This window comes from Anolis sagrei, chromosome 2, assembly GCF_037176765.1.
Source record: "Anolis sagrei isolate rAnoSag1 chromosome 2, rAnoSag1.mat, whole genome shotgun sequence".
NCBI lineage: Eukaryota > Metazoa > Chordata > Lepidosauria > Squamata > Dactyloidae > Anolis > Anolis sagrei.
This window is the reverse complement of record NC_090022.1, coordinates 278,280,522-278,295,853: the sequence shown is the minus strand read 5'-3', so window position 1 is coordinate 278,295,853 and position 15,332 is coordinate 278,280,522. Positions and strand designations below refer to the sequence as shown.

The window sequence follows — 15,332 nt, the reverse complement described above, 5'->3', positions numbered from 1 at the left end:
AGACAAGAATATCCAAGAACTGTGACAGGGAAACATCACAAAATTATACAAAAGGACATTATTTAAGTGAAAAACCTGCACTGTATCATTATGTAAGAACAAACACTGAGATTTATTCTAGTTGTGACAATCAGCGAACGCTGTATGTAATAAAAACATCCTATAGCATAAAGCACAAACCACTGAACTAAAAACCACAACAAAAAGTGTAAAAATACAGGAAGAGTACTATCAATCTGCTTTATGAAAACTCTCCTCTGAGTACTGTGTGTCAAACGATCCAAAAACTCATCATTTTAAACTAGTGTTGAATTTTGTGACCCCTGATTAATTGGGCAGTTTTCTGCTCTCACTCTTCATATGAAGCTACTAGCTGACCCTGCCACACGTTGCTGTGGCCCAGTCTGTTGACCTGGAAAATAAAGTAATGAGAAAGTGTTGGTTTCTAATATATGTAATTTCTTTCTGCTTGTGGGAAAACAGTATTTCTTGCTGTGTCTTTGTCAGTGTTGATGTGGAGACTGTCTGGTTTGCCTATTCTGGAACAGACAACATATCATTGTCTTTCTTTAGGGGTCCCTTTCAAATCTATATCTCTCTGTGTGTGAATCATATCTATGTATTTATTATCTCTGGCTGGATGAATAAAACCCCACATTATCTGTTTTGAGCTGGAACAGACGACAGTGTGGACTCAGATAACCCAGTTCCAAGCAGATATTGTGGGATTTTCTGCCTTGATATTCTGGGTTATATGATGTGGAAGGGCCGTAGGTCAGTTGTCATGACAAACAAATGTGGCCCTATTCTTGATCTGCATCTTCTCCCACAGAATGGCAGCTTGTGGCTAGCAGCAACCAGTGTTTGGAGCTGTGACCTTGGGCTGCTGGTCTATCCCTTGGACTGGCATTCAGATTTTTTGAATAACCTTTGACTCTGTTGGAATTGGCTTTGGAACTTGGAATGGCTTCCCTGCATATTTCCCTGCTGTTGTTGCCACTCAGTTGGATTCTGTGGGTTGCACTTGGGCCATTTGCTACACTCCTGTTTGGAAATGGAGTCCCGGCTTTATGACAGAGTAGTGTGAAAGGCAACAGCTTAGTCTACCCCAGGAGAAAATAAAGGAAACACTGAGCCCCCTCTAATCTCTCTGCTTTAGTGCAGCGTTTGGCCTTTCTGAATGCCTGGGTGGAAAAATTGCAGAGGTGACCAAGACCAGGAGGAGACATTGGTACTTTCCTCTCTCTACGAAATGCCCCTCAATTTATCCATGGATTATATAAAAAACCATAATTTTGACCCCCAAATCTGCCCTTGACTAACACACAAGGTCAGCTTATACATGAGTATATATAATTGAACTGAACTCTGCTGATTTATATCAGTGAAGGTTTCTAATGAGGAACCACTGTCCACGGTCCCAGACCAGAATCTCTGGTCTGAGTTGTGGCATTGCTAAAAAGGACAATGCAGTAGCATGATTTCAGAACACTGTTGGCAGCAGGAAGACAGTAGGAAAAAGGAGGAGTGGGATGCATCTCATAGATAGTAATGCCTAAAAATAAACAGGTTTGCCAGGAAGCTCTTTCCATTTTGATGCTCTGGGAAAACATGCCAGATTTCTCTAAAGAGAAACAGATTTATTATGTATTGCTGTAGCCAGAAAATCCTCCTTCATTCCACCCACCCATACAGTAGCTAACATGATGCTATCAGACTTTGTGAGAAAATTATTATATAGTCCCAAGCAGCAGAAAGGAAAGGAAAGGACAGACAAAAGGCACGCGGTTAGTCCTTAATTAAGAAATAATGGGTCACTGAAAACCAGAATGTACTTCTTTGGACTACAACCCCCAGAATTCTCGAGCCAACATGGCTTCTAGTTGGAAAATTCAGGGAATCCTAGTCCAAAAAGTCTTTTCCATGCTAGCTTTCTTGAAGGCCATACAGTTTTTTGTTTTGTTTTGGGTTTTTTTTTTTTGGTGTCAGGAGCAATTTGAGAAACTGTAAGTCGCTTCTGGCGTGAGATAATTGGTTGTCGGCAAGGACGTTGCCCAGGGGATGCCTGAATGTTTTGATGTTTTACCATCCTTGTGGGACACTTCTCTCATGTCCCTGCATGGAGAGCTGGAGCTGACCGAGGGAGCTCATTCAAGCTGTCCCCAGATTCGAACTTCTGACCTGTCGGTCTTCAGTCCTGCTGGCACAAGGGTTTAACCCACTGCACCACTGGGGGTTCCTAGACCAAACAGTAAAGTGTATTTTGTGTAGGCACTTTAGGAAAAAAGGGTAAAAATAACAAATGGTTTGACTATACTGAAAAAAAGCTCTGTGTGTTCGGTCTGATCTATAAAGTGACTTTAAAGGCAACAATATGTATGTTTGCACAAAATACATATTGACTTTCCAAACCAGTACTCGGCAGACACAATAACAGCCCATTTTTATTTTATTTTAAAGATAATTGCTTGTTAAATGGCCTGCACATTGTTGTTTTTCCATTAATAGCCTTGGTTTTGCCCATGTGCAAGTTGATGAACCGACTAAAATTGGGCTTCTTTGAGTATTTTTTAATCAAGTGATAGCCTCAGTTTTAACAAATCAAGAGAATATTAGCCACTTGGGACCTTTTCCCCTGGCAAACTAGACTAGAAGTCAATTATAATACTGCAAAACAATGTGTTGCTATGTTTTTAAATGCCAAATCCTAACCAAGATTGTAGCCGTTGTGGTAGATGACACTATGCCTGCTCCAAAGAAGTTTTGAAAGCACTATAGCCTTGTGGTTGTCATAGGACTCCAGCTTCCATCAACTACAGCCAGCATATCCCAAAGTGATGAGCTCAATCTGATTCTCTTAAAGAAGGTGGGAGGAGTCCCCCTCACCCCCACCTTCATATTCTATGGCTTCATTGTGCTTCTTTTTAAAATAACAATTTTTAACATGCCAAACATTATCAGCACTGTAAAATCTGTATAGAGCAGTGGTTACCAACCTTTTTTTTTTTTTTTTTTTTTTTTTTTACTAAGGACCACTTTGTCCAGGGACCACTCTCCAACATTAGTACCAAAAGGGTAACAAATTCATTTTTGCTCAACTTTAGATTTGGTTTGTTTATTTGGGGTGCTGATTCAGAAAATTGTATTGAATAAGACAACACCAGTTCTAGTTTCTGATACAGAACATATGCCATCCAGTAGTCGCCATCTACTCACCCACAAAAAACATATTTAATCATCTAGAGCAGCAGACCTTATTTTAGGTCTCACAGCCCACTGGCCCACAGTGTGGGAACCACTAGTATAGACGGTTGCAACAGATTTATGTAGAAATAGTTTGTCACCACATTACATAGGATTTTGGACAAAACTCTACACTTTTTGGTTAGTTTCTCAAGAACAGAGATGAGGAACATCTTCAAATATCACTGGACTTCAAGCTCCACTATACTTTGCAATTTGCGATGATGGCTAGGGCTGATAGGAATTGCAATCTAATAACATGATTTCCCATGCTCCCTGTTCTAGAGTTATCTCTGCTGAAATGGGGCTCTCCCTCTTTATTTACAAAGACAGAAATGGAAATCATATTTTTATATACTGTAGCTGCCTAGCTACGCCTCTCTTGTTCTCTTGAGGACAGCTGTTTTTCTATTCAGTAGTGTTCCTACTTAGCACACAAGCTAAAATTCTCAATCCAGAGAACAAGATGAATGAATATGTCTTGGCATCCAGTGCATCATAAAATGCCTCATTCTTTTTAATACAGATAGAGGTCAAACTATAAATTAAAAGAGCCAAATTTTAGTTGAATTGAGTAAAAAGGCAACAGAGATATGGTGGAAATCAAAATCTAAAGGATAAACTGTAAACAGCCGTGCCCTGTGATAGTTCAAAGGTATTTTTCCTCCCGTTTTTATGTTTGTAGCTACAAAATGAATAAATACGAGAATAACAAAAGAAAGCAAACCTATTTACTTGTAAATGTTACATCTTGTAATATAGTTCCCTTGACTACCCCCTCCTCCCCGCCCCACTGCTTTGTGTAGACAACTTCTGAAACTAAGTATAGTTTGATGTAGATTGTTTCCCACTAGACAACATTAATATCAGCAATAGAAACACAAAGCTAAAGATTATATGAAACAGAAACAAAAGCTTTCAAATTCCTTGGTGTTGTGCTGAGAGGGGAGCACCTAAAGCTAAAGATTTCCACAAGGTTAGATTTATGTCCAAATAAAACCTATGTTACAGGGGACCTTGCTTCTTACACATTTCAAAGGCTAGTCAAATGTAAGAGATGGGCCAGTTGCAGCCTTGGGATCATATGTAGTCTATGAATACTCTTTCTATGAGCCTTGAGCCCTCCAAGCTTCCCAGATCACTTTTGCTGGCTCCAAAAGAGGAGCAAATTGCCTCTCCTGGAAGTGTTCAGAGCAGTCATTCATCTGGGTTGTTTTAGGTTTCCTCTTCTGTCATTTCGCCTGCATCTATGGCATGCATCGTCAGAGGTAGTGAGGTCAGACCTCACTACCTCTGAGGATGCTTGCCACAGATGCAGGCAAAATGTCAGGAGAGACTACTTCTAGAACATGGCCATACAGCACGAAAAACCTCCAACAACCCAGTGATTCCGACCAGGAAAGCCTCCGACAACACAATATATCATCTTTTAAATAGTCAGCACTATTTAACTCCTAAAAATACCAGGTGTTCTATGCTCTGACCATTTCGGGAGGGGGTTGGGAGGGGGTATTCCATTTTTGATCATCTGTGTGAACTTACAGAAACATTGTCACCAAACCTGCAGCTCTCCGCTCCTGTTTTAGTTGGATCAGAAATAGGACTTTCCTCAAAACTGCGGCTTTATCATAGCTTTCAAGAAACTCCTGAGGACTCAAAACAAAGCAACCAGGAGAAAGTAAAAAGTGCTCACTCTCATTTATAGTCAACCACATCAGTAGGTCTTAAACCTAATCCAGGGCACCACAATGAGTCACTGGTAATTATACAGCCTCCTTAGCAAGACTTTGATGTGTGTGGTGAGCAAAGCTGACCAAGCTTTCAACAGGGAGACATGATGCTTTCATCAAGTTGGTCTGATTTCCTTCTCCTCCAAGAATTCAAATGACGATGAAACCTGAAGGATGTTTCCGCAGCTCTCATTTTGGCCCTCTTTATTTCAGTTTCCTACTCTCTCTGTGCCTTGATAGTGACCAGCTCCTGATATCCTCCCTTCTTCAATCTACTGTATATCACAATATTAAGAAAGGTAGGTGGATTTAAAGCCAAGATTTCCTCAGAACTCTAATAACCACTATTATGCTGTGACTGCAGAATACATGCAACTATAATAGAGAACACATTAATACATGTTTTATTACATTTCAACCTATGCTTTCTAATTGTTCAGGAAGTGTAATAAATCAGCTACAACTGGCTCTCTACATTTGCAGGGATGATGTCAGTTTATTGGATTACGGTAGACACAAAATTAAGTAAGTCATTCTCTCTATGAATCTTTAGGATGTTTGTGTTCAACTATCAGTTTTGCTGGAGGAACTAGAGATTTCCAGAGAGAACACTTTTCTGGGCATTTGTAAGTCTTCCAGCATAATGCTATGGTCACTTCCCAGTAGAAGCTGAACATAAAGTTGTGCTGGATAACCTACAGACTGCTTGAGAAGCATTCTCTCTGATATAAAAGACAAGTGGTTGTTTTATTCACATTTCCCACTTTTGTGAGGGTTCTGCATGTCTAACATCAGTGAATACAGAGGGCCCACTATAGTCTTAAATATCCCACAAGTCTATCTTTTCTCCATCTTTATATAAGATAGGCTAACATTTTTTAAAAGAAATCCTTAAAGTTCCACACTCTAATGTTCAAGATCAAATCACACATTACAACATGAAATTTTCCTCCAAAGTGGTGTCTTCTAGATTTTCTTTGTAGTGCACCCTTTGGCCATTTTATGGAAGCTGAATCTAAAATAAGGCATGTGCGACAGTGGAGAAAGACAGTACAAAGCCTTACAAGTCATTCAAGGAAAGCTTAACAGCAAGATTGATCAAAATGCACCAACCTGATTCTTGACTGTAAACCAAATGGCTGAGGATGTACAGATGTGTTACTGCCAACAGGCAGCATCGAATTTGATAAATCCACATTCTTCTACAGTTCAGTCTGCATAACTGTTCAGCTCAGAAAGGAAAGATATCATCGCTCACACAAGTAGGTTCTGGCAATAAAAAGAAATAAAAGAAGACATAAAGTTCTGAAATACTTCGAGATTATATTATTGAAAGTTGTAAATTTTTGCAGGTTCGTAGACTTCAAACTGCGAAAGATGTTTACAAATTGCTGTAGCTTCAAAGAAAGTCTGTTTCAGGGATGAATCTCAGAAGCCTTACACAACAAGAGCTCTGGGAAAGGATGTGTTTAACATAGACCAGTGGTTCTCAACCTTCCTAATGCTGTAGCCCCTTAATACAGTTCCTCATGTTGTGGTGACCCCCAACCATAACATCATTTTTGTTACTACTTCATAACTGTAATTTTGGTACTGTTATGAACTTCTAATGCAAATATCTGATATGCAGAATATATTTTCATTCACTGGACAAAATTTGGTACAAATACCTGATATGCCCAAATTTGAATACTGGTGGGGTTGGGAGCAGGATTGATTTTGTCATTTGGGAGTTGTAGTTGCTGGGATTTATAGTTAACCTACAATAAAAGAGCATCTGAACTCCACCAATGATGGAATTGGCACAAAGAATTCCCATGACCAACAGAAAATACTGGAAGGGTTTGGTGGGCATTGACCTTGAGTTTTGGAGTGTTAGTTCGCCTACATCCAGAGAACACCGTGAACCCAAACAATGATAGATCTGGACCAAACTTGACATGAATACTCAATATGCCCAAATGTGAACACGGGTGGAGTTTGGGGAAAACAGTTGCTGGGATTTATAGTTCACCTACAATCAAAGAGCCCCTTTCTGATGGTCTTTGGCGACCCCTCTGAAACCTCCCTCATGACCTCCCCAGGGGTCCTGACCCCTGGGTTGAGAAACATTGACATAAACTATCTTTGCAATTACCATCCAGAATTTACAACTAGCCCTACAGGACAGAAAGAAAGAGATGTACATTATTACTTTGTGGGTAGGGAGCAGTTGATTTCAACCACAAAAATAAATGTGTCAAAATAAATTTAAAACACACTCTCCCCCAGCTCAGTACCAAGACCCCAGCCCAACTTTCTCTCCTTCCCTCTTAGTAGCTTTCTTTGAAATAAAAACCCACCAGGAGTTCTAGTGAAAGATTTCACACATCATTTCTGTTTTGACCAACTTTTGCAAGACAGTCCTAAAGTGTATTATATTCTGTTTCTATGGGCAGAGTTTGTATTTTCTTTTAAATCACTGCCAGCAAAGCAAGTGCATTGTGGTTGACTCTTCTTGACCTAATTGTTCCTTTGAAAATAGTTGAGTCAAGCTTTGGCTTTCAAAAGGCATCATAAGGGGAAAGAAACACACTATATTTTAAATAGTTATAACTTTATAAGATTCTGTTATTTGCCAGCTGGTCAGCAATTTACTCCCATTTGGCTGTCTTCTTCTGATTAAATGACCCACTGAAAATTTTCCAAAAGTAGAATGTTTTCCTTAGCCTTTTCTCCATTCCTTCTCCTAAGAAAACATCCTGCATTCTGAATATAGGAAGGATTTTCTCACAGACAAGAAGAATTAGTATTTTTATTTCATGCAAAGAAGACAGACAGGCACAAGAATGCAAAGATCAATGTATGTATTGATAAAAAGATCTCAAGGTTCAACACTGATTTTCCATGTATGTTCAACCAGGTCTTATCTGTCCTCACAGCATCCCTATAGCTCACCTAACAATTACTGCAATTTTTAGATGGAGAGAAGAGTCTCTGTGTTACTTGCATTAAATCAGGTATGGGGAAACCCAGGCTTGGGGGCCGGAAGCAGCCCCTTGGGCTTTTTTCTCAAATCCTTCTCTCTCACACCATCCTATCCTTTCTTTCACTCTTTCCTTCCTTCCTTACCTCCTTCTTTCTCCCTCCCTCCCACCATTTCATCCTTTCTTCCCTCCCTCCTCCCTCCCTCCTTCCCGCTCTTTCCCCTCCCTCCCCACTTTTGTTCTCTCTTTCCTCCCTCTCTTCCTCCATTCCCTTCCCTTCCCTTCCTTCCATCCATCCATCCATCCATCCATCCATCCTCCTCCTACTCCTTTCCTGCCTTCTCTTTTTCCTTCCTCTTTTCCTCCTGGGGGATGTTTTGCTGGGAGAAGAGGCAGTAGAGGAGGAACATGAGAAGTATATTTCAAGAATTAAAAGGAGAGGGAAAACTGACTTTCTGCTGCTCTAGAGACCAGGGCACAAGGGAGCAATGAGTTCAAATGGCAGGAAAAGAGATTTGACTGAAAAGATGAGGAAGTACTTCCTGGAGAGTGGCATAAGCTGCCTGAGAGTGAGGTGGAGTTTTCTTCTCGGGAGGCTTTCCCACAGAGGCTTTCTATCAGGAGTGCTTTGATTGTGCCTCCTTGCATGACAGGGAGTTGGACCGGATGACCCTTAGGGGTCTCTTCCAGTGATAGGATTTTAGGATTATATATCAGGAGTAGGCAATGCACATTTTTCCTATCCACCATCTCATCCTGACCAAGGCTAACCCTTTGGGGATCCGAATGTTTCCCGTCATTTTCTGCCTCCGAAAGAGAAAAGGGAGGAAAGGGCAGGGAGGGGACTTGGGAAGAATCTCTTCCCTCCCAACCTGCCCATCCCACTCTGGCCCGCCATGCGGCCACCTAAGTTAGAAAGTTTGGCCATGCCTGCACTAAACCATATGAATACTTTTTTTCTTAGCCCTAAACTGATTACACTATAACCACTTTAAACAATTATCGTGTATATGAAGTTGCCATGCACCATCAGAGCAATGGCATATCTAACTCACATTTCTCCTCTCCAATCAGCAACAACTCTTCAAAGGTCTTTTTCAGTTCTCCCCGGTGGAGCTTTTGGGCCATAACCTTATTTATTTATTTATTTATTCATTCATTCATTCATTTATTTCCTGCTTTCCTGTTGCTGATAGCCATGCTGACTGCTCTGGCAGATGAATACTTTAATACAAGCACTGCCAATGAGATGGCACCCTGTATATTGTGTTTAAGGCAAGAATTTATGAGGTGTGTCAGATGCATATAAAACTCTACTCTTTAATAGAAAACAAAAAGGAATGTATGTGGAGCTGCTCCTTATGCACCTCAACTCAGTAGACTCCTTTACCTAATGAGTGGGCTGGTCTTCCTATCAGTCACGCAACCATGCAATTGGCATGAACTATATAAAGTCCATTATTAAAGGAATTCCCATAAAGTGCCTCATTTTACTTTAACAGGCATCTGTATCTATCTCTCTATAATAATCTGGGATATTTTCTTACCCCGATGAAATTCATTCCATGATATCCAGAGCTAGAAAATGTATCTGCATTTGTGCTGGAATGTTTGTTTTACATAGTTGTCAGTCATCTTCAAATACAGTTAAATAAATCAAACTAACAAATGAAACAGATTTGTTGAGAAAACTTTTGTCCAAGCTGTTTTTGTTTGTAAAAGAAGCACTGTATACAGTAACAGAATCCCAGGGATATTTGTACCTATATCCAGGTGACGATAGATCAGCATGAATTCTGCCTGCCTTGTATCTCTAGTCTGGTGTGAATTCTGCAACAGAATGGCTCTCTAGAGGACTAAAATGTCACATCTGCCTTAATGAGAGTTGAAGACAGAGCAAGGGATTAGATGTTGATCTAACTTTATCTTATCCCAACCAAGCAAAAATGGAAAATTTACCAATAATAATTGCAAAAAAAGTCTAGTTAACTTGAATGTGAGGTTTTTCAGATTTCTTCAAAGAATAGCCTGGCTTCCAGTTTGTTTCTGGGCACAATTCAAGGTGCTAGCTTTAGCCTATAAAGCCCTAAACAGTTCTGGCCTAGCCTACTTGAGGAACCACATGTCCTCCTATCTGCTCATACGAGATCATCAGGAGAGGCCCTTCTCTCGGTCCCACCAGTTACAAGTACGCTTGTGGGCCTTTTTGGTGGGGCCCCCAAGGCTCTGGAACTCCCTCTCCAAAGAGGTGCATTTGCCTGCTCATTACTGGCCTTTTGCTCCCAGGTTAAAACCTTTCTATGGAAGCAGGTCTTCCCCGACAACCCATAATAAGCAGGCTATCTTGCTCTGGCAAGGCACACTTGGCCAAAGATTTGGAGCTTCGCAGTTTTTAGTACAATGTTTTAAGGACAACCTCAGTGGCCTAAGGCCCAGGGATTTTTAATGATAACAATGACATTATTTATTATGCTTATTTTATATGGTTTATGTAATCTGTTAATGTGATTTGCATGGGTTGAGGGATGACAATGTGTTCCTGCATTATGTAATTTTTCTTATTAATCTTATTTTTTATTTTTGGATTAATCTTATTAATCCATCCATAATAATATATCATTATAATATAATATATTGTATATACATATAATATTGATATTATAATGTAATACAATATACTACTAATAATAATATATTATAATTATATATTTTATATTAAAGGTAATATTACTAATAATATTACAGTATAATGTTATAGTACAATGTAATATATAATATTAATATTGTGCTATGATAATAATATAATATGTTGTATTTACTTTTTACTTGTAAGCAGCTCTGAGTCCCCTTCGGGGTGAGAAGGGCGGCATATAAATTTCGTAAATAAATAAATAAATAAATAAAATCTGTTCGCTGCTTTGAGTGCTATCCATGGGAGAAAAGTGCGATAAAAATAAATAAATCATAGCCTTTTGTATACTATCAGTAAACTCAACTTAAACATAGAGTTTGAAAATTGTATGTCTTTCAAAATGTTAATTGGAGTCATGCTATAATAAAACTAATTCTTTAAAGCTCCTCTTCCATGAAGAAAAGTATGTAATTGCAATACATTTTCAATCAATCAATAATATATTACAGTCATAGACCAGCATTAAAAAAGAAAATTATTATTTACCAGAAGACATATAAAACAGAATAAGATGAAATACAATAAAAACATAAAATCCAGATTTAATAATAAAATAAAGCAAATCACAAAATTCTACTTAAGCCCAAAATGGAATGTAATCAAGTTTTATGTATTGTCGAAGGCTTTCATGGCCGGAATCACTGGATTGTTGTAGGTGTTTTCGGGCTGTATGGCCATGTTCTAGAGGCATTCTCTCCTGACGTTTCGCCTGCATCTATGGCAAGCATCCTCAGAGGTAGTGAGGTCTGTTAGAACTAGGAAAAGGGGTTTATATATCTGTGGAATGACCAGGATAGGACAAAGGACTCTTGTCTGCTGGAGCTAGGTGTGAATGTTTCAACTGACCACCTTGATTAGCATTTGATGGCCTGGCAGTGCCTGGGGCAATCTTTTGTTGAGAGGTGATTAGATGTCCCAGAATGTTTCCTCTCTGCTGTTTTGCTGTTGTAGTTTTAGAGGGTTTTTTTTAATACTGGTGGCCAGATTGTGTTCAAGTTTTATCAAGCCTTTTTGTTTGGTTTGGTATTGTGATATGGCCTAAGGGCTAATCAATAAAATTTACTATTACTTAAGCCCAGTTTATACATAATCCCACCAGGCGCACATGTCACCTGAGTACTTCTAAGAGAGTATTTTACTATCGCAGTAACACAAAATGTAGGGGCCTTATCCGTAATGGTAAAGGAGCAGAAGTGAAAGATAGAATTCTTTAGGACTGCTGTGAATATTCTGTAGAATAGGTATGATTAAAGCAAGATGTATCCCTTGATAAAAACATCACTGAGTTTCTGCTACTACGTGTGCACAGGAACAAATACGTTCATGGGATGGAACCTCTTATATTTTCCCTCCATTTTTTTAAAAAAACAACAACATGTAAATGCTTTATCTACTTAGGAATTGTTTAAATTGTCAAATAACTAGGGTAACCAAAAAGTTGCCTAATAATTCCAAAAGTGGAGTATTTAGTAACTAAACTCAAATGATTTTGTAACTCTGTTTCCCTTATTTGTGGTTTGATAACAGATTTAATGTTGTCGTAGCAAAGTGCTATTAAAGCACAAGGTATAAACCCAAGCAATACATTTTATGACAAGCTCAGTAACGGATAAGATGCAGCAAGAGAGAAATAAGTCCCTTTATGCATGTTACTGTCACAGATTTGAATGGGCAATTGTTGAATATAGGTATCAAGCCTCCGCATTGCACGCTTGAACAAATGTCCTGCTTGATAAGAAACAGAAACAAAAATCATTGCATTCTTTTAAGGGCTTACTTACGTAAAACATTGGCACCGATAACATGAGCATTCAGAGAGTTCTGTTTTATCTCAAACAGAACTTGTAATTCAACTCCTGTTTATCTCACCCATTTTTCAGCAATACTGTGACAACTATGGGCTTTATTACAAGCAAAGCATTATTAGTAGTCATAAGACAGCTTCATCCTGCCTGTGACCCTCACCAGATTCATATAACTCCCCAAAGGCTAAGTTAACAGTCTCCCCCAGTTCTTAACCATTCTTCCCTGAAAGTGAAAGACTAGCATGTAAGGGATGGAAATGGACTGGGTTACAACTTCTCTCCTTGATGAGTCAATGAGTGATTGGTGTTTGACACAGTGTTCTCTTTTTATATGGGAAACATTCAAAAATGGCATTTCAACTGATCTTGATTTTATGCTTGGGCCAGGTCCTACAATCTTGACATTACTTCTTCAACTAACCATGGTTTAACACTCAGAAACATCTATTTATTATTTATTTATTTACCTTATTTATATCCCGCCTTTCTCTACCCCGAATGGGACTCAAGGCAGCTTACAATCGTGCCTCCATGGTACCTTAAAACACACCACATCCGTTAAAGAATAAGTTGAAAATTAAAACATGATAAGCATAATAAAAATATAGAGAGTCATAGCTTAAAGGCCAATCCGTAATCAAATTGCACATATTCCATACTAACATTCCTGCACCGTTCTATTTTTCAAATGCCTGTTCCCAGAGCCAGGTTTTGACTCTCTTCTAAGGGAGGGGGCTGACTTGGTATCACTAGGGAGGGAGTTCCACAACTGAGGGGCCACCTCTGAGAAGGCCCTGTCTCTCATCCCCTCCAACCGAGCTTGCGAAGAATTTATTATGTATTTATTTGATACATTTATATCCCACCCTTTTCACCCCTCAGGGGACTCAGGATGGAGCACAACATATATACATAAAATAATCTATGTCAGAAAAAATACTCAAGGAGCAAAACTACTCCTTGAGTATTTTTTCCTGACATAGATTATTTGTGTATTTTGACACCCTACAAGTATTCTGGGATAGTGTATAGTACAACATATATATGGCAAACATTCAAGAGCAGGGTTTCCCCAGGCGATCTTAATCTCCAAGATGGTTCATAGGGAAACCATACTAACCATGCTAACCACAGTCAGTGAAATGTGAGCCACAGAAATGACACTTAAAAGTAGAAGAAAGCCTACGCACAACTGAGTCAAGAAGCAGTGTATTGTATCTAAAACAGGGAGAGAAAATGTGGCACACAGGCTAAATCTAGTCCCCTAAGGCCTTTTTGCGGCTTCACATGCTGCCTGACCCCAAAGGGGGATTTTCGGACAACAACAACAACAACAACAACACTTTATTTATATACCGCCTTATCTCCCCTAGGGGGCTCAGAGCAGTTTCCACAAATGCAAAATAATACAAAAACATACAATATAAATCAAAAACATAGGCATAAACTGTTAACACAACATATACATTAAAATCAATTGAATAAATAAATGAATACAATAAAGTTGTCTGTTCCTAAGGAGATGGGGGTTTATGTTTAAGTATACAGATCATTCCAGAAACCCTTCACATGCAACCAATACACACTCATAAATTGGTCTCTTTGGCCACTTCTGATTTTGGCTGTTAAGAGACTATTGTACTTTCAAGCCTAATATGACCCACAAAGTGTCTAAGGAGCCCAAATGCCCTCCGTACCAGATCATTCTGTTTTCTATCTCTGCTGTAAAGGCATAAGCTAACAGAACCCCATGCACTAAAGCAACACTTAGCTCAACAGACTAATAAAACCTTCTGCAATTTAGGTACATCCTAAGAACCCAGTTATCTCATCAACACACTACAAGAATCATCATCAGTCAGGAATGAGGGAAGTTAGATACCAAAATAATCTGAAAGGAGTAGGGTTGGGAAAAGTTGCCCTAATGGTTGGAAACTGCCTTACTCAGGATTCTAATTTTGACAAGACATGTTTTTTTCCATTTTTATGCATATTTTAAGACTTTTCAGGAAGATCCAATGGTTAGTACTGTTAACATATTTGTGGTGAAACACTCCTTTCGCTACCTTAAAGCTTACTGGGTGATAACTTTCCAGCTGGTGAGCTGGGTTAGTTCCTTCCCAAGGCAGGAACTAACCCATCTCACAAGATGGGAGATTTTAAAAAAATGTGGTGATTTCAGATCCTCCTCAAAGGAAAGAATAAAATGTAATTTCAGCACTTCTTTTCCAGGATTTATTTATTTTGTGTCATCCATGAGGGGAGGGGAGGACTCCTACCATGCCTCCAATTTAGTAAGGGGGTTTCCTTATCAAGTAAAGAACTCTAAATGGAACCGAGGGACTAAATGCCAATAAGACAGGAATTGAAATATCAGTTGAAAATCTTTGAATGCTCTCCACTGCTTTGTAGGAAAGCATTTCAAGCCTTAGATGATCAGATCCAAGTACACACTTAACAAGTTTGTACACTCATGTCTTAGTTTTCTCAAACCCTTTTTACAAAGGCAGATGTCACCAAATCTGGTTTACATTTTTTACATATCTTTGTTATCTGCCTGTAATAACAGCATATCCCACAAGCAGATAATTAAGGAGTAATACACAATAATATTTATATAAGAAGACACTGGGATCTTTGTTTTTTTGGGGGATGAATTCAAAAAATTGCTTCATGGAGGAGGGGAAAGCTCAGATCTCATTCAATGTAAACAAGTTCTATTCACTTGAAAGCTTCTTTTCACCATGGGCAAACTATTATGTTTCCCTGGTAAAGTCTGGGCTAGACTGATGAAGGTTTTAGGGAAATTGCTAGAAAAAATGTTTGGAACTCACAATATTTTGCTTGATGTGAATGCTTTGGCCCAATTACTGGAATAAATGCAATACAACCAGTT

General features: G+C 39.0%; 1 protein-coding gene across 4 annotated transcripts in view; it reads right to left on the bottom strand.

Annotated features, from left to right (window-relative positions):
- LIFR (LIF receptor subunit alpha) overlaps positions 1 to 15,332 on the bottom strand; it is a 115,102-nt gene that overhangs the window by 57,866 nt on the left and 41,904 nt on the right. For all 4 annotated transcript variants that reach the window (XM_067464633.1, XM_060761411.2, XM_067464631.1 and 1 more), the window contains exon 2: positions 6,087 to 6,242. In XM_067464633.1, coding sequence (XP_067320734.1) covers positions 6,087 to 6,171 — 85 coding nt within the window. In that variant the 5' untranslated portion in view covers positions 6,172 to 6,242. The remainder of the gene's footprint in view (positions 1 to 6,086; positions 6,243 to 15,332) is intronic.